General features: G+C 42.2%; 1 protein-coding gene across 3 annotated transcripts in view; it reads left to right on the forward strand.

Annotated features, from left to right (window-relative positions):
- Positions 1-21945, forward strand: part of LOC138261913 (ATP-binding cassette sub-family B member 5-like) — a 987125-nt gene that overhangs the window by 519561 nt on the left and 445619 nt on the right. For all 3 annotated transcript variants that reach the window (XM_069211477.1, XM_069211478.1, XM_069211476.1), the window contains one exon: positions 15157-15307. In XM_069211477.1, the coding sequence (XP_069067578.1) occupies positions 15157-15307 (151 nt within the window). The remainder of the gene's footprint in view (positions 1-15156; positions 15308-21945) is intronic.

The following is a 21945-nucleotide window of genomic DNA, read 5'->3' on the forward strand; positions in this document are numbered from 1 at the left end:
CCGTATTACAAGTCCATTATATCCTATGGAACTCGTAATATGGCTGGTGGTATATCCGTCACTTTACCGTCACTTTTGGGACGGATTAACACTCCTCCAAAGTTAGAATAACCCCCTTTGTTACGAACTATAAATTATGCATGGAGCACCACTTTGATTTTCCATGCCCATGGTAGGGCCAGTGAATAGTAACCAAGTCACTTAAGGTCAGCTTTAGAGTTTGGGGGGCAGAGTACTCTGTTGCAAATCTTCAGGCCCTGCCTTCAGGCTTTGACTTCAAATATTACATTGCTCCGTTGACAGAATACTTACAACGCTGTGACGCTGTAACAGAGTAGGAGCCGTTGGAGGAAGGACATTACACCATCCGACCGATTTAGGGTGGACGATGTAATGTATTTTTCCCTGACTTTGACTGCCAGGGAAAACCTTGTGGTGAAGGACATGAACAAATAATGACCCCTGCACCCTAGGAGTGAACTCCCAGAGTGTAGGTGTCATTCAGTTTTTTGTTTAAAAAACAAACTACTGCTTTGTGAGTTTGTTTTTTAAAAACAAAAGTAAGTTAGAAAATGGTGAACAGACATCCAAACAGATGGTGGCTGGCCATCAAACTTTTAGTACATTGAAAAGAACCACTGCAGTTCTGCATGAGACCGAGGATTATAAATGGGATAGATGATGTTTGACATCTGTTCTGAGGTATGAAATATTCCTAAAAAAAATGGTGGTCCCTTTCTTTTAGGGATGAATGACACAAAGCAAAATCACTTGTTTCATGTGGGTGGCATACACTTAGGGGTGCTTCCAATGAGCAATGATTAGCGAAACATGGTGACTCCAGGTCTCCTGGATATCATGTGCCAGTACTTGGCTGTCATTTCCAACCTGTTCTGATCTGGTACATTTTGTCACATTCATGCAATAGCCGCGAACTAACACTTCCAGAATACAATAGCTTTTTATGTAAGTGTTGAGGATTTGAAGATTTCCAAAATGATGTGGAGTCATCCCAGCATCCTAACCAGGAGCAAAAATAGGCATAATTGCGGTGTTGGACCCGTTAAATGTCGCACACCTCAAACTCAGTTTTCTCCTTTTGCTTGAAATTATAGGTGTTCTTGTTAATCAACCAAAAAGGTTTCAATTTGTTGGTGAAAAGCAGAATCAGGCCGACTCAGATGCAGACGTTTGACATGCGGGTTATGCAAACGGATCTCAGCATCAAAAGGGCAACCCATCGAGCCAGTGTTAACGCTTCTGTATATGGAAAACTTGCGTTTTCTTAAGTAGTTGTATTTCTGCACACATTTCCTTATCCTATCAAGCTCTCTGGAAACTCAAGTGTACATTTAGGTATTCATACATGTATTTGTTTATCTTTTCTAGCACAGTTGTATATTTTTAATGTCACAGATGTTGTCAATTCATTATTGCGATTTACCCATGTGTGTATATAATCTTCCTTGAAAACGCTCCTTTTGAGAGGACCTTGCGGCCTGAACCTAAAACCCCAAGATACGGCGCACTTATTGACAGCCACACGACAATGACATATCTAAATACACTGCAGAAACCCCTACACGACTTCACTCATAACCTCATAAATTACCTGAGTGATTTAACTGGTGACATTACATCTATCATTGAAGGGCCAAGCTGACGCTTTTAGCAAATGTAAATTTGCTTTATAAGAATGCCGGTTTATTTTTTTCATATGTGCCTTTTTAGCAGGCACAGTGTGTAAGGGTCGAGTTTACGCCTTCTTGTATAGGGGAATGTAAATATGTTTTGCTTTTTCGAGCGCGAGGCTTAAAAGTTAGCATTGCGACGCATGGGAGGAACGGAACATGCTTCATGCCCAATTACTTTTCGGAACCGAGGTAATTTGCATATGCCAAACATTGCACGCGCTGGAAGTCCGTGGTTGTCTTGCTGTTCATCTCTTTGAAATCTGACACATAATATGAACACATGCAACAGGTATTTCAAACGGAGGGGGGCGAGAGCGGGGGTGGGTTGGCGGAGAATTACATGTTTTAGGCAGGCTTCAGTTTGCCAGTGAGGTTTATTTTAATTCACAGCAGGTGTGCAGGGACCCATGTCTCCTCACAAGACAGTCTGAATCATGCATCTCCTCTTTAGCCTGTTTTCGATGTAAAAATAAAGAGCAGACTACGGCTTTGTGCAATGTTTACCACTTAAAATGAGACTTTTGTGGCATGGCAGTGGGACTAGGCCAGGGCCAGCAACATTTCAGGCTCCCCCTTGTTTCTCAAGGATTTGCATAGATGAAAATAGAAAATGATAAATAACATCTCCAGAAGTGATTGTAATGTCACCCTTCCTCCTCAATCTTTTGGAACAATGCCAGATTCCACTGCCTTGGGCTGGACTGACTTGCACTAAAATTGTCAACATGCCAGATGTTTAAAAATCTTATGTAAATGTGTATGTATGCCATTGTTTGTGAACAGTAAGAGTCAGAAATAGTGGAACTAATCAGGGGAGATTTAACTCATCGTTTAACTTGCTTGGAGAGGAGGAAGTTGCAAGGATGAGAAAGCGGAATAACATCATGTTTAACAAGCATTAGCAAAGCCAGTAGGTCTCGGCTTTAACAAGCTAAGCTGTTGGTTTTAACAGTGCTTGTTGCCACTGGCATAAATTATAGACAACATTGTTTTCTGTACTTTCAAGATGGCTGCCACTTTGCGTCATGCGCCATGGCATTGCATTACCACTTTTATAGTCCTCCGTAAAGTAAAGATAACAGTGTTTTTATTTCTTTTCAGACCGCCGCCACTTTGCTTCTTGTTGGTGCATCAAGTATGGCGGCCACCACTTTGAAACTGTAGAAAGCAATGTCTTTTATACATTTCACATTTTACTAATTTTGCGACTTGTACCACTTTGCTTCTTGTTATTGCATCAAGCATCTTGAAAATTTAGAAAATAGTGTTTTTATACATTTCAGACGGCTGATGTGCCGCATTTTTATGTTGCGTCACACAGCATGGTGGCCATCTTGAAAGTAGAGAAAACTGTTTTGTATACCTTTTACAGTCGCCTGTTGCATATATTGGCTGGGCCAGTGGCACACATAGTAAAAGCATCTGACAAGTATGAAGAAAGAAAGATGTGGCAGGGTAGTGAGAGATGGGAAAGGAAGTACCAAGCAGGGAGGGGTTGTTGTGTAACCGAGGAGATGGGGCAGGGGAAGAATATTTGAAAAAACTGAGCCCGAGTGGGATGAGACAGGACCATGTGTTGTATTGTTTATGTTGTATATTTATGAAGTTTCATGTTGTCGGGCTCGCGCTAGCTAGCGCGAGCCGGAGAACAAAGGAATGTGAGGAAGGAATGTTGGTGAGTGCGAGGAGACGGTTGGAGAGCAGACCGGAGGCGAGGAAGTAACCGGTCTGTGTGCTGCGGCCGGGGTTTTTTATGTATTGGAATAAATTGAATTTACCAATTGAGACCACGCTGCTGGAGTTCCTTTATTTCACCTAAGAAGATTCTCAACAAATTTGGCGACGAGTTGCGCAGCCCCGGCTTCCACGCGTATTGATGTTTCCTCTCCGCCTTGCTGAACTTGACTGCTGCGTTAGGACCTATCGAGGAGAATGTTGCAGTAACTATTAATTGGATTTTTTTTTTTTCTCTGTGTTTTATTTTGTTTTGGTGGTTCCTTGGCGAGAGGAGCCGCGCGAGCAAGGCAGCGCGAGCGTCCTTTAATCTACGGACGCGCATGCTCAATGTGCGTTTCCTCGTCAACGTCACGGAAGAGGAGCACCAAGACGCGAGCGTCTCCAAGGAGACGGAGACGCTAGCCAGGTCATCTAGAGAGGTTCTCCGCACGCTGTGTAACACTGTGGATTTTGGTTTGGTACAGCGCATTTTGTATATAAAGTAAGACTGATTGGCCTCAGCTTCCCGGCTTTGTGCTCCCAGGCAGACTGGGAGCCTGTGCCTGCTGTCTCCAACCAGGCAACTCAGCGTGGGTTGGATGGAGCTCAGTGCACATGTGGGTTTGGGTGTCGTGAGACGGCGGCCAAACTGAGATGCGCACTAAGGGGAGTGCACACCACTATCCCTCCTTGCCTGTCATCTCCTATGGCCCCACCCTTTTGATAATAAGCATGGTTTATTATTGTTTTAGTTTAAAAGTTTTGCAGCTGCAGCTGCTGGCAGGGGGGTGAAGCTCTTCCGCCATAGCAGAGGAGCAGTCGCTGATTTTCTCATTCTCCATCCTCTCCCATCGCTTGATTAGAATACAGTAAATCAAACACATCACAGCTATGAAAACAGGGAAATGAACACAGCTTCTCAATTAAAGCACATTGTCTAATATACCCTCTTATTGACTCCCTTCTGGCACATACTAATTTCTGTTATTTCTGTTTCATGGCTAAACGGTTGTTCATCCATCATCATCAACACTTTATTTATTGATTAATGAAAATAATTGTCATAAATAGTATGTAATAGATAGAACAGCAGTAATATGATGAAAGAACATCTGTGTGAGACATCAAACAATGCTTGAAGACTGAAACAATAAAAACGGGCATAATTACATTAAAACAGAAGTTGAGGAGACTAAAACAATAAAAACGGGCATAATTCCATTAAAACAGAAATTGAATCTGTTTCCTACAAGTGATATCGATTCATGTAGCCACTGTGGATAGTACCAGTGAAACTTAACCGCAGAAGCTAAAGCAGACGGCAGCGTTACACGTTCTTATTCCAAAATGTACATTTAAAGCACGAAACCAAAACCTTCCCTCAGCAGTTAACTTTCGACAAATTCAAATATAAGTTTTTTCTAGTATTCACAAAAATGTGATTTAATAACAAGTTTACGACTGTGGAGACCCTGCAGTCGTGGGGCTATCTTTTTATGTGCCAAGTTCTCCGCCCACAACTGCAGAGTGCCCTCAGCCCTAACTTTACTATTAAATCAGTTTTGTGAAAAGCTAAAAAAGAATAAACTTACACAAGTGTGTAAGTTTACTTTTATGAATCAGGCCCTATAAATGATGTAATCATTCATTCCTGTAATAACACGACCTGCGTGCTGGGTTATTACAAAATGATGCCAACTTTGCTCTAAATTCCTCTGTGGGAGACAAAGGGGAGCGCAATCTGATTATTTTATGCCTAATGTACTTTTGAGTGCCCTGCAAATTCTATTAAGAGAACAATGTAAGGATCAATGACAGATGCATAATGTTTCTTTGATCGAAATCGCTGCGGTCTGACCTCTGGGTATTAGTTTTGATTGCTTGTTTATTGCTGCCTTGTATATATTATACCCAACCCCAGTAGAACAAAGTTTCCGCATTTGCAGTATTTCAAGTGTATCCCGGAGTGTGGCTGGCCATGCTTTATTTTTCACTTGCTGTGTACATTAGCACACACATTACAGAGAACATATTTGAATTTGCAATCCCAAGTTGCTTCTTAAATGGTGGCAGTGTTTCAGAAAGGTTGCTTTCACCACAACTATTTGCCCAACTAAGCCAAAGTCCGCTTGATTTGTACTTGCCTAGTGGTAGACGGTAGTGGTAAGTCAAAATCTGCCTTGTACATTCACCCTGCTACTATGATCTCCCTAACCCTTTACACAGACTCTTCCCTCCTCCATCCCCCCTTTACCCATCCCAAGCCTAAATCCTATTACCATAAACTCCCAATTAACACTTCTGGATTCTTCCCTCTTCCACCCCTCCTTTACTCCAGTCAGTCTAACTAACAAACTCACATATCCGCGGCTCAAATTAACTCTTAATAATACTAAAACTGTACTCATATTTCCCTATACTAATCCACCACTAATTCCTTTTGGGTTCCGGAGTAGAGTGCTACTCATCTAAAAGGGCTTGGACGCCTCATCAGGGGAAGTAAGCGCTATATAAATACTATTACAATACATTTTAGATTGAGGTGGATTCAAGAGGCCCCACCAGTCCTCATAGACAAATTGCTCATATCATAGAGTTGGAGATAGATTTATTCTTACAACCTTCATGGTTGGTGCTGCAGAGGGACTATCCAACCTTTTATACAAATGACAAAAGACAAAATTTAGCCTGAAGCATTTTTCTTATTTTTAATAAATGGGAATGTTACTAATCCATCTTGTTAGAATGACTTGCACACTGGCCAGTTGTGCTGACATTTCTGACAAAAGATTTCCACTTTGTTTTGCTGAGTTTGGCCACCAAATGGTTTTCGACAATATAGCTATCAAGTAGTTTTAGTGATGTTAGCAGACCTACATGACTCAGTCCAAAATTACTAGGTCATGAGTAATTTGAGAATATGTATATGTTTTGTCTTCAGCTTTGGTGGAAATGCGCACTCTCTGTTATCCAGCCCCAAGATTAGCAGTGTAAAGACTAAATAGAAGACAAGCCAGTTAACATCCCTGCTTCAGCCCTTTCTTTGTGAAAAAGATTTGAGATCATTGTTGTGATATGTTTTTGCAACTTTAGAAGCAAATACTTCCTTGTTTTAGAAACTCCAAACCCACTTGCAAAGTTGAGGCTTAGCCAACTAACCAACCAAGCCAGGAAATCTGGCACACTTTAACTCATAAACCTCCTACTTGTTAATGTCATGACTCAGGGAAAAGAGCAGAGGGGGTTTGGTTACTCGAGGAAGAAGAACATGGTGGAAAAGCAGAATGAAAACGCTAAGATCCTGGAGTCTGTGGAGACCAGTTCATGATAGGCTGAGAGGCAGAACCTGGTGTCTTCCTAGTCAAACAGAAGAGGACAACTAATCAACTTGAAAGTAGGACCATATACCAGGTATTTTAGACAGTCAGTTGGTAGTAGCATGTTGCCTCTCAACTGCTTAGTTGTATGGTTCCTGCTCGCTTAATTCAAGCATCATTTTGGCATTTCCCTAGACCTTTGTTTTGCTCTGTCATGTTCCCTAGTGTTTCCCCATTGCTGTTACTCTGTACTTGTCTGAAGACCAGCATTCAATTGACCTACACCTGCTATGTGATATTTGACATGCCCACCACTTTTCAGTGTCTTCAGGTGCTCTCAAGCTCAGGATGGATTGCCTGGGTTCGTTATCAGCAGTCCCTTACGGAACACCAGGTTAGAGCAAAAGGCTTAAAAGATTGTTACGTAATGGTATACTGTCACACTGCTATTACTTACCACCTGCCTTTGTAGTTATAGTTAGACTTCTTGTATCTGTGGTATGTGTGGTTTCTCTAAGTCCTTTAAGGCAGACAGTGCAAATCTGAGACTTGAAACATCTAAAATACCTGGTAGACGTGACTGAAATCTACTCCAATGTGTTTTATCTCTTTTCCTCAATCTTCATTCTCCCCTTAGTAGGTTGGAAGTTCCTATTCCTCTACTTACTGTTCTTACTTAAGGCAGAGTGGTGTACTAGCATTGGAATTCCAGTCTTCCACACTGCTTCAAATGGGGTTGTGACATGTAATTTAAGATGGTGCATGCAGGGCAGCAATCAGTCCTGTGAGACTATAGGATTATATGTTATATCAGTGAGTTCCGAAAATCCTTTCATCATTAATGGGAACACACAGGAAATCCACACTATGGCCTTCATTAAGATTTTGGCGGGTGGGGGAGGCTGCCTGCCAAATTCTTCCTGCCCTCAGACTGCCAGTGTGGCCCAAACCCCACCGGCCCTAACAGGACTTCACCGCAGGGCCGCCAGGCAGAAGCAGTGTCTCCGCCCGCCGGCCCTACGGAGAACAGGGCCTTAGCATTGATGCCGGCTCCTAAAGGAACCGGCCCCAATGTGGCGTTGCAGCGGGTGCAGCAGCACGTGGTGCTGTGTCAACCACCATGGAAAGGCTGGCAGACCGAGAGTCCTATTTTCCATGGCGGCACTGCAAGCAATGCTGCCCTGGAGGATGTGAAACCACCATGACCGCCAGGCTACCGGCTTGCGGCAGCCTGGCAGTGTCGGTGGTCCGACCGTGGCAGTCCCACCACTAGTCTGTGGCGGTGGGACTGCCACGACTCGTAACGACCGCCGATGTATTTAAAAGACTTTATTAAAAATGAATACCCTGGCTTGTGCAGCTCAGAGGTCTGATGTACAAATGCATTTTTGGGTCACAAATGCAAGGTTTGCAACAAGAAATGTGTCTTTTAATTGTATTAAACACATTTAGGGATTTGGTGACATGTTCTCGAATTACGAAATAGGTTTAGGAAACTGTTACCAAACAATGTTTGGAAGGAGAGTGTTTATGGCATCCAGTAGGGCGATTCCTTATGATATATGTTAATCTTTAGCAACCGAAATCCACTTGCACACCATTACATTTTACTGACTACTGAAGGGTAGTGGTAACCAGTTTGCAAACAGGAATGGGTCTCCCAACCAACCCCTTCCACTTTGTGAATGGGCCAAAAAGAAGGAAATGTTGTTTTTAGAATGTTCTGATCCATTTGCAGTTCAGTAACATTTTATCTATATGCTAAATGGGTTTAGGAAACCCTTAGGAATTGCAATTTCGAACGGGTGTGTTTCAGGCTTCCTTTCCAAATAAAGATTCCTTATGGTATGTATTAATGTTCTGCGACTGAAATCCTGTTGCAGACCATTAATATTTTAACGACTAGTGATAGACAGTTGTAACACATTCGTAAATGGGAAGGGGTCACCAAGGGACCCTTTCCCATTTGTGAATGGTCGAAAAAACATTTTTGTGGGGGAGGAACTCTTAAAAATGTCTTTAAACACTTTCCTTTTTTTATTTAAATTCAGCCCTCTTTCCTTTATTTATAAGCAATCTCAGACATGATGGTCTGGTGACCCCCACCGTCCGCCATTCCTGAGATAGTTGATAGAAAGTGTTGTAACATGTTAATATCCCCAAATGATACAGCTAAGGCAGTAGGTGGCATCATAAATGGATGGATGAGCGGGCTCACTTATTTTTTTATATTTGCCAGGACACAGATGGAGGCTTAACACAGTCTCATTTGTTTACTTCTGAGTTTGTTTCCCATCAAACTGTGGTACATCCACTTATGATGACACCTACTGCATAAGCTGTACCATTTGGGGATATTTACATATTACAACACTTTCCTGTTATTTAGTAGTTTTCCGTGATATTCATTCGCCTTCCACAACGGTCACAGAAAATCTGGGGTATTCTTAATACTGTTTTCAATTGATGAGTTTGCTCACCCTTGAAAAAGTTGCTTTGTAACAAAATGGATGTCCTCTGCCAGTTGATATGCGTAAGTTAACAATCAAGACATATGTGATACTTTGGACTGTTTTGGAATAAATATTTCTGGATCCGTTGGCATTGAAAAGCCTATGAACCTTTCCATATAGGACTATATGTTAAGTGTGCTTCGGTATCATCTTTCCTTTCATGGCTTGCCAATTTGTCTGTCCGTGATTACCACTTCCAGAGGGCTGGTGACAGCCAGATGCATAGATCTCACACTTTATTGTGCCTTTGTTTTATATACTCCTGATTTGAGGCAGCATCAACACTACCTGCTGTGAGAGCCACCACAAAGGCCGTGGCTCCACTACAGCTAGAAAATCCCTTTTGAAAGGGAACCACCTCAAACCAGAACCTCTGATAGAGGGTCCACATCTGCATCTGGAAAATGGAAGTAAAAGTGGGATCCAAACCACCCCACTGTGTTCCAGTTCCAAGCTCTTATTGACCAGGAAAGGGAGAGCTCTGTTTAGTATTCAGTGAGTGGGTGGTTGGGGGGAGAGGCGGAGAATCACCTTAACTATGCGCCACTTGCTAGAGAAGCTGTGGCTCTGCCTAGTGCCTAGAAGCCTTTTTGCTTGCTCACACAGTGAAGGGGAGCGCCTGGCTCTGCTGGAGGAGAGACTGTATAGGAAGAGAAGCCCAATCATGTTTCCTGAGAGAGGAACACCCAAAAGAAGCCAACTTGAATGCCGGGGTGTGTCCGGTTCCCACCTTGTCTGAGAGTGGGCCCACTCTTGACCCCCCACATTTGGTTATTTGGCAAACTATTTGAAGCAACCTTAGCAGTTATCATCAGTGTGTCACTTGGCATCTCTGCTGCAACCTGAAGAGCCTGTCTGCTGCCGCTGATTAGTTCTGTGCCCAGACATCATCACTGCTGCTGCCAAAAACTTCCCCAATGGTCAGAAGGGTGAAACTGCCAAGAAGGGAGATCCCTGATCCTGGCCTCTCAGCTGGCATCTCTGTCAAAACGTGAGGGGGTGTACCTGCTGCTGCTGCAGCAGCTGAAGACTGCAAGCTGAAGATAGCTCAGAGGCTGCAACTGACAAGAATTGATGACCACAGATTCTGGCCTGCTTTGCTGCATTTCTGACATGACACACAAGGGGGTGCTGCATCCGCAAACCTTGATTTACTGCCGGAGGACACTGCCATGTGACTACCGTCTTAGGTATGGGACCTCAGCTCAAATGAATTGCTGTCTTTTAGTTTCTAATGTGACTAGAGCTATAATTCTGTGTTTCTATGGGGGACATCTTAAACATTGCCTATAAGGCAATCGCCATCGACTGCTGCACCACCTGGCCCACTATATCAGTACTTTTTTCCAAACTTGATACCAAACAATCTTCATTCATGGAGCCGTAGCTAGCACAGCATGCGTCTTGTCACAGGTCCATGTGGTGTAGGAAGACAGAGGTACAATATATCCAAGGTAGGATTTTAATTTGTATTAAGTGCAGTCTGTAGTTGGGCAATAGCACTTGCAGCAATACTCCCATTGTGCCTCAAAGAGCAGCGTGGTAGTATTTAAAATCCATTTTTGCTTTGCTGCTCGAAGGCATATCAGTGAGCCATTTTGGTTTTCCTTTCTCTAGCCTGGAGACGAGTTTCTTTGGTGACCGTATAGATACCAGCCTTTCTAAGGGGTCAATGTAGGCAGGAGAGCAGGGAACTGCTTTTGTACAGCTCTATAAGCTTCCCTAAATCCTAAAAATAGGAAATTATCTAACACTGTGTGTTCCTTATGGTTTTTGATCACATCTAGTGATAAAGAACAATTAGCATAAATATTTCCTATGGTGTTTATATGTAACGTGTCAAGCCGTTTACAAGCTTTGTGGTCGCATGTCGGTGGGATCATAGGGTTGAATGCCAAGGGAATACTCGGGGTGAATGTAACATCTTTTTTTAGCCCTTCATAGGAGGCCTTCCCATGCCCTCAATGTGCAGCGCACTGTGTCTACCTTTATCAGTTGGTGACATACATGTGAGCAGATGGATGTGTTTAGTAGTTTACGGTTATGGATTCTGCATTGACCGCTACATCCCCTAGGTACTCACTGCCTGCCGCCTCCTTGCCCGTGTCACTGGTGCTCAGATGTCCCTGTGGGTCTCCCAGTCGTCGGTCCCAGTGATTGCCTCTGTAGTGTCTTAGAGGTGTATGTGTTAGAACCCTTTGGCTAGGGGCGGACTTATGGAGGAAATTACATAAACGATCTGGGAGGTGTCAAAGTGTGGTCTTTAGAGGTTATTGGGATATTGAGAGTTGAGTTGAAGGTTGTGCGCCGGTGAGTAAAGATGTTAACTATGAGCTCCTAGTGTAGTGTGTTCTTGTGCATGCTACCGGGCTGGGGAGGGCGGGACAGTCTTTTTTTTAAATGATCTGTGTAGCACTGGGGGCTGTCTCCGATCCCATCCTGTGGAGCCTTGCAGGCCCAGTCCAACTTCTCAGGCTTCAAAACGGGCCCAAGGACCAGAACAGACAACTCTACTCCCCACTAACATTGCCTTCTCTTCCTGGAACGGTCAGACTGGGACAGAAAACAGGCCTAGACACAAAAAAGTGACTCCTAACAGTAAATTAGAAGGCTTAAAAAAAAAAAAGTGGCCTATGTTTGCAAAATGGGGCAGTTTTGAACTTGTGAAGACACATTGTTTTGCAAGGTATGGAAAACTGCAAGGATTGGAGTTTGCTGCAGACATTTTTTGTTTTAATTTCAGGGTAATCAACAGAATAAACCCGCCAGGTGACCATAAAACTGGCTCACAAACATCCACAAAAACCGACTGGCACATTGACCGGTCGGATCAGGCACTGCCTGATTTTCTAATAGGCCAGTCCAACCCTGCTTCCTGGTCGCCTGGGGAGAGACTGTTTCTGGACTCAAACGTGCCCCCAGGCCACCTGGCCGCCTGACTCGCCCACAGGGACTCTGGGTCCGTAGCGGCTCAGTCTCCAGATCCTGCCTAGTCGTCTTCGCCACCCGGTGGCCCACTCTGCCCTCTCTGCCTGCTCACCTGTCCCGGTACTTCCGGGTCTGCAACAGAGCCGCACCTAGGATTCCCATCATGGCAAGTTGTCATCACCAGAAGCCCTCTGCTCTCCTGCGCCCTTCCATCTAGCCAGGCCTTGCCGGCCCGTGTTCAGCACTTCTGCAATTTAAGTGTACGGGATCTGGTCAGTCAGGCATGTAGCGCTCGTTGCAGTGTATTCCCGGCTTCGATCAGCTCTTGCAGCATGGGCTTTGTCAGACTGAAGCCCCAGCATATACAACCTCACTAATGTGTGGCCATTTTGCAGCCATGCTTTCTGGTATCCCCTTCTCTAAATAATTGATTGAACAGCAGCAATAGCTTTTAGTGTAAACTTCGTAAATGTGATAGCTGATTCTTGGGGTATCATGCATTTAAATACTGTACATTTGTTACTTTTTATATTAAATAAGATTTCTGATTTTCCGGTATAAATGTTTACTCTTTAAACACAGACAAGCTTTGTCAATGGAAAGAAGCATGACAGTACCAATAGTATTTCGGTGACCACGTTATAACTGGGCTCTGCAAGGTTCAAAGATCACCGTACAGTTAACTTATTTAATGTTTAATGTAGGCCTATACTTGTCGAAATGAATTAGTCGGATTTGTTTTTTATTAATTTATTTATATATTTGTAAACCTGTAGACGAGGAATGAAGATGGAGGTTACAATAGGAGATGAAAAGAGACAAGAGACAAAATCAAAGGAGGGAGAGATTAGTAAAACGTGATTTATCTTTCTTTAATTCTCCATGATGTTTCAAGGATTCCCAAGTTTCAACATCTTCATGTTGGAAATCCCAGTACTTTTGCATAGCAGTAAGCAGTGTTAAAATAATTGTAGGTTTCTACTGCGCAGCGTGTAAGAATCCACAGAAGGTGTTTTTTTCTTCCAGAAGCTGGATTTACTTTTCCCTTTTTTACTTCTCCCGGATTGTGGATCAGTTTATCTTCAGTTATCTGTTATGATAACTTGTTTCAGAATTTATGCGCTGGCCTATTTGCAGATACAAATCTTCTAGACTCCGCTTTACTGAGGACTACCAGAGGGACTGCAGACTCCATCATTACCCTGAGTGATACCTTAGAGAACCTCCTATGTTGCAAGTGCCTCTGATTACCTGCATCCTTTGCAGCATCTCATTTATTCCTTCCACTTCAGATTTCTACTATAACACAACTGCATCTTTTGGTTCCTTCTCAGCCACCAACACCACCTCTGCCCCCATTGCAGCTTGTGCTTTCACTACGGCAACCTCTGCCACCTGTGACACAACTACTACGATAGCACATTACAATACTATGCATCAGTATATCGGTGAGGTGGAGGAGGAAGAGGACAGCCAGAAACAAAATGCAGAAAAACATTAAGAAGAAGGTGAGGTGGGTCAAAATAAGGATGATGACGATGCTGACCAAACCAATGAGGAATAGCAGCGTTACCCAGTCCCTCAAGAAGTCCAGAAAACAAAGCCTTAGGTGCATTCTCTGCCACGTGACATCACCCATTTTCTCTCTGTTTTGAATGGGTAGCTCAACAATTTGATCTGCTAATGATTTTTTTTTTTTAACTGTTTTAAGTAAGAGCTCACAAATCTGTAATATTTAACTTGTTTTTCTGGACTACAAATTGCCGAAGGGATTGGTATTGATGAAAGTACAGTCTGCAGTTCCAGTGGTGCTTCCATGCATAGAGATGATGAGTAGGACTCCAGGCTCAGCACTTTCAGCTTTACTGGTCCCACCAGTCAGATCTGTTATCGTTGCAGAGGTCCAAATAAGTCAACTTTAGGGCTACACTTAAGGCCATATGTACAAAGCTTTTTTGGAGGTCGCAAATAGCCTGATTCACGGAATCTGGCTGATTGCGACATCAAAAAAGCATTTTTAAATGTAAAAAAGCCAAACTGTGATTTGGTCACTTGTTTCAATATTTGTAATGAGTGTGTTTAGGGTGCCCCTTATAAATACCGAATTGCAGTGGTATGTACTAATATTTTTCAACCGAATTACAGTTGCAAACCAATTTTTTACCAACTACTGAAAGGTAGTGGTAACCATTTACAAATAGGAAGGAAAGGCCCTATTCTGATTAAAGTTATACCTTCATCACAAGATTGAGCAGTTTGTGCTGTAGTGGAGAGTAAACAATTCTATGGGACTCGCAATAGCAGACATACATTTTAGAATCCCTAATTCCACCTAGACAAATCTGCAGGACAATTGATGAGCCAATGCATAGCCACTTGCACTAATCGTTTGCCAAATTCCATGCATATTCGCCAAACACTGCCAAAGTTATTAGCAAACCAAAAACTAATTTTCAACGGAAGGTGAGTCAAAACCATAACTACTCAGTTGCTGTTGAAAATTGTATAATAATATATATATATATATATCTCAAAGATGTATCCTAGATGGTACTGACAACCATTCTTCCAAAGGTAGTCCGTTTTCTCTACCTCATCATGATGAAAGGCTGATCCTCCTCATCTGATTCTTGAATTTGGCTGCGATCTGCAGTTATCTATAAATCTTTCTAAAGTAGGCCTACTGTCACAGATTTTGTTTCCAGCTGTAAATTAAAATTTCTCTTGCACTTTAAAAAAACATACAGAAATATCAAACATATATGTTAATAATGTTTTGTTTCTGCAGAATAGTTTTTCAAGTATTAGAATTATTAGTCATTAAAGAGGTTAACTGATGTTATTCAAGGTCTTTTCTGACGTTTAGTATTGATGGTACCTTGCTGCTTATATTTTAATGGGTGTAAAATGCTTTCTCACTTACTGCATCATTTTGTGGCCTTTAATACCTACCTATTGAATTAAATCTTCCTTGGTTGTGTTTTGCAGTTTCGGTATGCGGATGGACTGGACATCATCTTAATGATAATTGGAACTGTGGGTGCTTTGGCACATGGCACGGCTATTCCCTCAATGCTAATCGTTTTTGGAGAAATGAGTGATAGTTTAGTCTGTCATAATTCATCAATATCAAATTCATGTAAGACAAAATACATTCATATTCATTATTGTTTTTCCTCTCAAACTTTGTCTATCTCGTGGCTGTAGATGATATTGAAATATATGTTAAAATGTCCTCAATATGTCTCAAAATCTTTGCCGGCATGCATTACATCTAGTCTGCACTATTGTTGCAATACCCTTGAGGTTGGTTTGCACTCTGAAAAACAATGTAAATAATTAAATTAAAAGACAGGATGGGTTATGTATCATTGTACTGACTGTAGGAACTAAACAAAAATTATTGCATTCTCAAGGGGAGCGTCATATTTAAAAAAAATCATCAAAAATTGCAGTTTTATAGTTTTGTGCTTAGCTCCGTTTTTCATTATAATCGACTTTTGATTGTGTAATGTGTTATTGATTTCACCTCAGATAGATAATATTTGACTTTTTCCATATTTCTGAAGGTCCATCATTCCTATTCTAGTGACTAGTAAAGAATTTGAAGTTATTAAGGGTAGCTGAATGTATTGGAGCCGGTACTAGGCAATTAGGTGTGGGTTTGTGTACTAATATAGGTGCTACAAAAGGAATGGGTCAGTACTTTGGCCATCTGTATAGTATCATGTAGGAGGATTAGCAAGTCTTATTAACTTGTTTTCATCGGTTACCTGATGCAAACTATGTAGAATGGTAACATTTACTTTCATTTGGCTTGTTGACTGTTACATGAAAGAGATGTTTATGCCATACCCTGGAGGTGAAGTATGACTTCTCAAAAAGAACAATATAATTTGTTTAGTAGCTCATCAACCTAATTCAAAACAACCCGAACTTCAGCCAGTGAGGTGGAAATGCTGAGGTCTCTACTCCCCTTAACGGCCACCATAGCCTTGATTTTTACTGCACGTTCTGGGTGAGGAAGTCACTCATAAGAGCTCGGCTCTAACCTGTGTTTGGCCTTACATCGATTACTTTGTCAGCCTTAACTTTTTGCTCCCTCAACTCCAGCTTGTCCCATCTTCAGAATTCATCAGCCTGAGAATTGTGTTTAAAGGATTTTCTGGGATTTTCACCTTGGTACTGGCCCAGGGGACTGTTTACTGTCACCAAGTGGCACTATGGTCGAGAAGGAGAAAAGAGCTCTCTTCAAGTCCTGCTTGGAATGCAGATCAGTTGATGTATTTATTGCCTATGTCCCTCTCAAAAGTTGTCTCTGTGCAACATCTTTAGGATATTCCCTTCAAAGATACTTCACAACAGAGAAGGTGGTTTGGCTGTTTACTTACTTGAAAAAACTTGAGAATTCCCCCTTCTGAATGGAATGTCCCCTCCTCTGGGGAAAGGTCAATGAAATGTGCCCGGCTACGCACCTTCACGTGGGTGAGGCAAAAAAGGAGGCACATGGAACTTCCTCAGCTAAAATTTGTTTTGGATCATCCGCAGTAACCTCCTCCAGCCACAGGAAAAAAACATCTTCAGAAAAACCCTTAAAAAGAGCAAAGAACAGCCTGTGTGAAAATCTAGCACTTTTGACATTTAGTCAGACTTGTCCCCAAAGTCCTCCACCATCAATAAGAAAGGTCCAGTTTTTGACAACCATTCTGTCAATGGGCTTCTCACCCACAAACATTATGAGCTTTTCGTTGATGAGCAAGAAGTCACCATTTTCTGACTGTAATGTCGACTATAGAACAGTTGATGACAAAACCCTCGCCGATGACAACACCCTCAAAAACAACACTGTTGCTGACTCTTTTGACAACAACAACTTACACTGCAACACCTTTGATGTCAGCAGTTTACCCACTATCAACGGCAGTGACCATCTTGTTATCTCATGACGACCTCATCGACAATGATCCTGTTGATGACAGGAATTCCTATTCAACCATTAACCTTCTCACTATTGAAGATTTCTTTGCCCTATCTAGTGCACATCCTTGAATCGGAGCTAGAAGCTGATGCCAACGATCCGAAAAGGGTATTGACACAGAATACAATCCTGAGCAGATAGATGTATGTTCTGTACCTGATTTTGAGGAGGGACCTTATGAGGAAGGCTAATGCCAAAAGGAACTGACCTTCCTAGCTAACCCAGATGATTATGATCAGCCTTACCCACTACTCCGGACAGGGATCTAACTATAAAGCATGTCACTGTGGCGTTTATGATTACATTGCACTAAATGATGAATGCATTCCAGAGGTTACTTCCACAGCAGCCTCAACCACCAATAGCACCAATAGCACCATTACTTAATACACACTTGCCAGCTCCTCCTCCTGAGATGCCCCACTATCACCTCCTTCACAACAGGTGATATATCTATTCCCACCTCCACCTCCTCCTCCTCCCATGACGCCAGACCCAGTTCCGTGCCCTATCCCACTGACACCTCGGCACATAAGGCAACAGAACACAAATGAGTCATATTATGTGTCTGAGATGAAATAAGAAGGTGATCTTTTTGGAGAAGGGCACAGTGAAGATGATGGACGTGATGAACAGTGGGAAGACTACATCCTTTGTAAAGAAGGGGGCAAATCACCAACATAAGATGATGCTCCTCCAGATGACATCACCCACTCTAATGCCCTGCCATAAAGGGCAGCAAAATGTTTGACCTTCTCCTTTTGTCTGTGTGGCAGCAATTATTTACCAAATTACCTTGAAAAATGGCAATTTCTGCCTCACCTTTTGGATTACATCTGGTTAAAGGATCTCAAACTAATGCATGCACCATCCACAGTTCAGGCAGCCATATCCTCCACCAGCATGCTCGAGTGAACAGCCAAAGCCTGACTCCATTGCTCCAGCAGCGACATCATAGATGAAAAAGTCCTGTCATTTCAGTGTCACTAACTCCAGACAGCGATGGCTGGAGCACAGACTGTTTGGGGCCTAGTGTCACCTCTATGGCTGTGATATCCGTAAAAGTTGCAAATGCCTTGGCCATTGTAGGATGATATAATTTCAGGCTATGGCATGATATTTCACCTCTTATCAACCTCATCCCAGAGGACAAAAGGAAAGAGTCTGAGGGCAATATCTAGGAGGGTACCTCCATCGGCTCGCAGGTGCAACAGTCCTGTGCAGGCAGAGGTGGCTTCTGCTTAGAAGTCTAGGTAAAAACTTTGGACATGCCTTTTGTTGGCCGAATTGTATTCTCTTGCAAAACATTCACGCAAAGCAACTGTAAACATTCCCATCTGGTTTAAATATTGCAAGCCACCTGATTTGTAACATGGAGTCAACCAATATTCCAGGAATTGCACCCCCACCATTCTTTCTAGCGCAAGCAGGTAATCCACCTATTGCTTGGGAGGATTTGGCAGACATATTTGACAGTAATTTGGAGGAACTTGATGGCCAGGAATTTAGACGATCTACGAAAAAGGCCATTCTTCGCAGCAGTTTAGGCCAGGAAGGTCAACAAAGTTTTAGGCATTTACATGTGGTACTTGATCAGGATGATTAACAGTTTGAAGCTTTCTACAGGGACTCAAAGAAGAGGTTGGAAATAAGATTTACAAAAAATACCAACGTGGTAATATCCAGGTTTAAGTTCTATGTGCAACCTCAAAAGATGGACAAGACTGTGGATGAACTTGTTTACAAACTGCGGAATTGTCCATTAAGTCCACTTTGGAGCTATGACAGATAAACTGACACGTGACCAATTGACTGTCCGTTGGCGTGAAAACAAGATGCAAGAAGGACTCTGCGCAGCGAAAAAAAAACATGTTAAAAGATGCTATTGAGGTTGCAAATGTGGTGGAACAATCAGACTACTGTATGAGAGAAATGGAGAAGAAGGACAAAGGAAATCACAATGAAGTTAGTTGTGTTGACAAAGATGCCAATGCCATTTTGGCAGGTTCTAAGGGGCTATAAAAGCCTGACTGATGTACACAAACCAACAAATCTAATAACATAGTATGCACAAGGTGTGGAAGTACTTTCCAGAGTGCGGAATCTAAATCTTGTTTTGCCTATGTGGAAGAAGAGGACATTTTGTACACATGTGCATGGTTAAATTCAAGCCTGGAGTGCGAATTGTATAAGAAAAACACCTTGAGGGTGAGGGAGCCATACATAGGATTTTGTGTGTGGACAATAGTACCAGATAAAGTAAATGACAACCCAGGTCAATGGCAGACTACAGAGTGAGAGGGAGGAACATTCAGCTGGCAATGTGTTCAGGCTCATTCTACACCATTATTCCTCAAGTGATGTTTTGAGGGACTGGCCACATGTGTGCCTCTTACTAAAAGAAATCAACCCAGGTGGTTACTAAGGGTAGAAAATTGATATAATTGGTATTATGTTGACAACTGAATTCCAGAAAAATCAGGTGGAAGTTAGTGTGTTTAGCAGTGAGTGGTCCACCACGGTTGGCATCACCAATATGATTTACATATCAGGGTAAATCCAAGGCTCAAAGTCAAGTCATGGTGGTTGATGATCTCACAATAGAAGAGATTTTGGATGGGGCTAAGGAGGTTTTTAGTGGTGGATTGGGAGAACTCAAGGGCTATGTACATAAGGTCATGGTTAAACATGACACCATTCCAGTACAGCATAGGGTGAGTAAGGTGCCTAGCGCAGCATGCGGGGAAGGTTCTAAGATGATTTGGAATATGGTAGAGGAAGGTGTAATTGAACAGATTGAAATATCCAGCTCGATTTCTCTGGTGGTAATCACAGAGAAATCTGATGAAAGTTTGAGGTTTTGTGTTGACGTATGCTCGGTCAACCAGATTATTGTTGTGAATAATTATCTGTTACCCAAATTAAATACGTTCATTTTGTTACTGAAGGGTGGCAGGTACTTTACTAAATTAGGTTTTACAAGTGCTTATCATCAGATAAAATTGCACAAGGACTTCAAAACGCTCACAGCCTTCATAACAACGGATGGCATTTTACAGTTTACAAGGATGCCTATCGGTCTTGCCTCAGCTGTGTCTTTCAAAGCATGATGTGGGGAGTATTAAGTGGCATAGGCAATGTCATTTATTTCAAGGATGATATCTTAGTGTTTAGTGACCGTGGAAAGCCATAACAGCACATTGAAGAGTGAGTTGGACAGTCTTAGTAGGCAGGTCTGACTTTGAAGAGAGAGAAATGCAAATTACCTGGGGTATACTTTATCCAAACAAGGTGTGAAATCAAAAAAAGATTTATTGGAATCTATGAGAAAAGCCCTGTCCCTCCAGGACAAATATTCGCTCCGATCATTCCTAGGGTTGATTTGATATTACTCTGAATTTATTATGAACTTTGCAGGACAAAACTGAAAGTCTGAGAAAGTTATTGAGGAAAGGTTTTGGCTTCCGATTGAAAATTAGCAGAAATTTGCTTTTCAAAACATAAAGAAAGAAATGTGCGAAACAAAAGTGTTGGTACCATTTGATGTGGATTGTAAAACTATTATTATGGTAGATTTGTGTGCTATCAGTTGGGCGGTAGTTTTATCCAAAATCAATGGAAGACCAAAAGAGCAATTGCATTCACATTGTGATCATTAAAACAAACTGAAAGAAATTATTCTGTAATTGAGAGAGAGATCTCAGCAGCTGTGTGGGGTGTGGAGTACTTGAGAACGTATGTCTGGGGCAGAAGGATAACCCTCTGCATGGATCACAAACTCTTAGGATTTATTGCTGGGAAAGCGAGCAAAGTAACATCCAAGTGGATTGCTTGTCCTGCTTACCCCTGGAGTGGAAAGATCTAGACAAAAAGCATGTACAGATGTTTGAGAAAGAAGATGCTGTTCCATGTGTCAATGACGTGATGGAGTGTACTCAAGGAGCCGTGTCACAAGAAGAATGGTGCAGTGGAATTGATGGTGATGTTGTCTTGAAGGAAGTGATGATGCTGATTTTGAAGGGTGGAAGGAGAGACAATTCAGTAAGTGTTTCTTCTAGTTCTTTTGTGAGAATTCTAGAAGAAATGTCAATGGTTGCAAAGAATATAGTGATGAGGGGGTTATAAATGTGTTCCTCCAGATAGCTTGACTAATGAAGGACACCTAGGTCAGAGTTGACTAAGAGAAGGATATGAGACATCTTTTGGTGGCCTGCCATGGATGGTGATGTGGATGATTGGGTTGAGAGGTGCGCAGAAGGTTGAGAGGGTGAGAAGAGATTAAAAGTTGTAAAACAGGCTGTACAGGGAGAAATACCAAACCCAGAGAGGGCTTGGCATATAACATGCATAACACAGAGTTGAGGTTTGCACTGGTGATGGTAGATGTCCATTCAAAATAGTTCATTGTTAAGGTTCTAAGGGGAGATTGACACCAAAACCACTATAAAAGCTTTGTAGGAAGTTTTTAAGGAGTAAGGTTTCCCACAAGACTTATTACAGATAACAGAACACATTTAGTGTATGAAGAGATGGAGAAATGTCTCGTACCTTGTGATATGTCATTCTTGTACTTCCTTGTACAACCCACAGGCAAATGGCATAGATGAGAGGTGTAACCGTGTGGTGAAGGGAATCATTCAAATGGCTTTAAACAGTAGGAAAGATGTTTGGACCATGGCGAGTGATCTGGTGTGGGCTTATCGCACTAAACAAATGGTGTGACAGGAAGGATACCTTTTGATTTGACAGGAGGAAGAAAAGCTGGCATGAAGATATGTCATGCTTGGATGTCTTCATTG

This window comes from Pleurodeles waltl, chromosome 10 (assembly GCF_031143425.1).
Source record: "Pleurodeles waltl isolate 20211129_DDA chromosome 10, aPleWal1.hap1.20221129, whole genome shotgun sequence".
NCBI classification, from domain to species: domain Eukaryota; kingdom Metazoa; phylum Chordata; class Amphibia; order Caudata; family Salamandridae; genus Pleurodeles; species Pleurodeles waltl.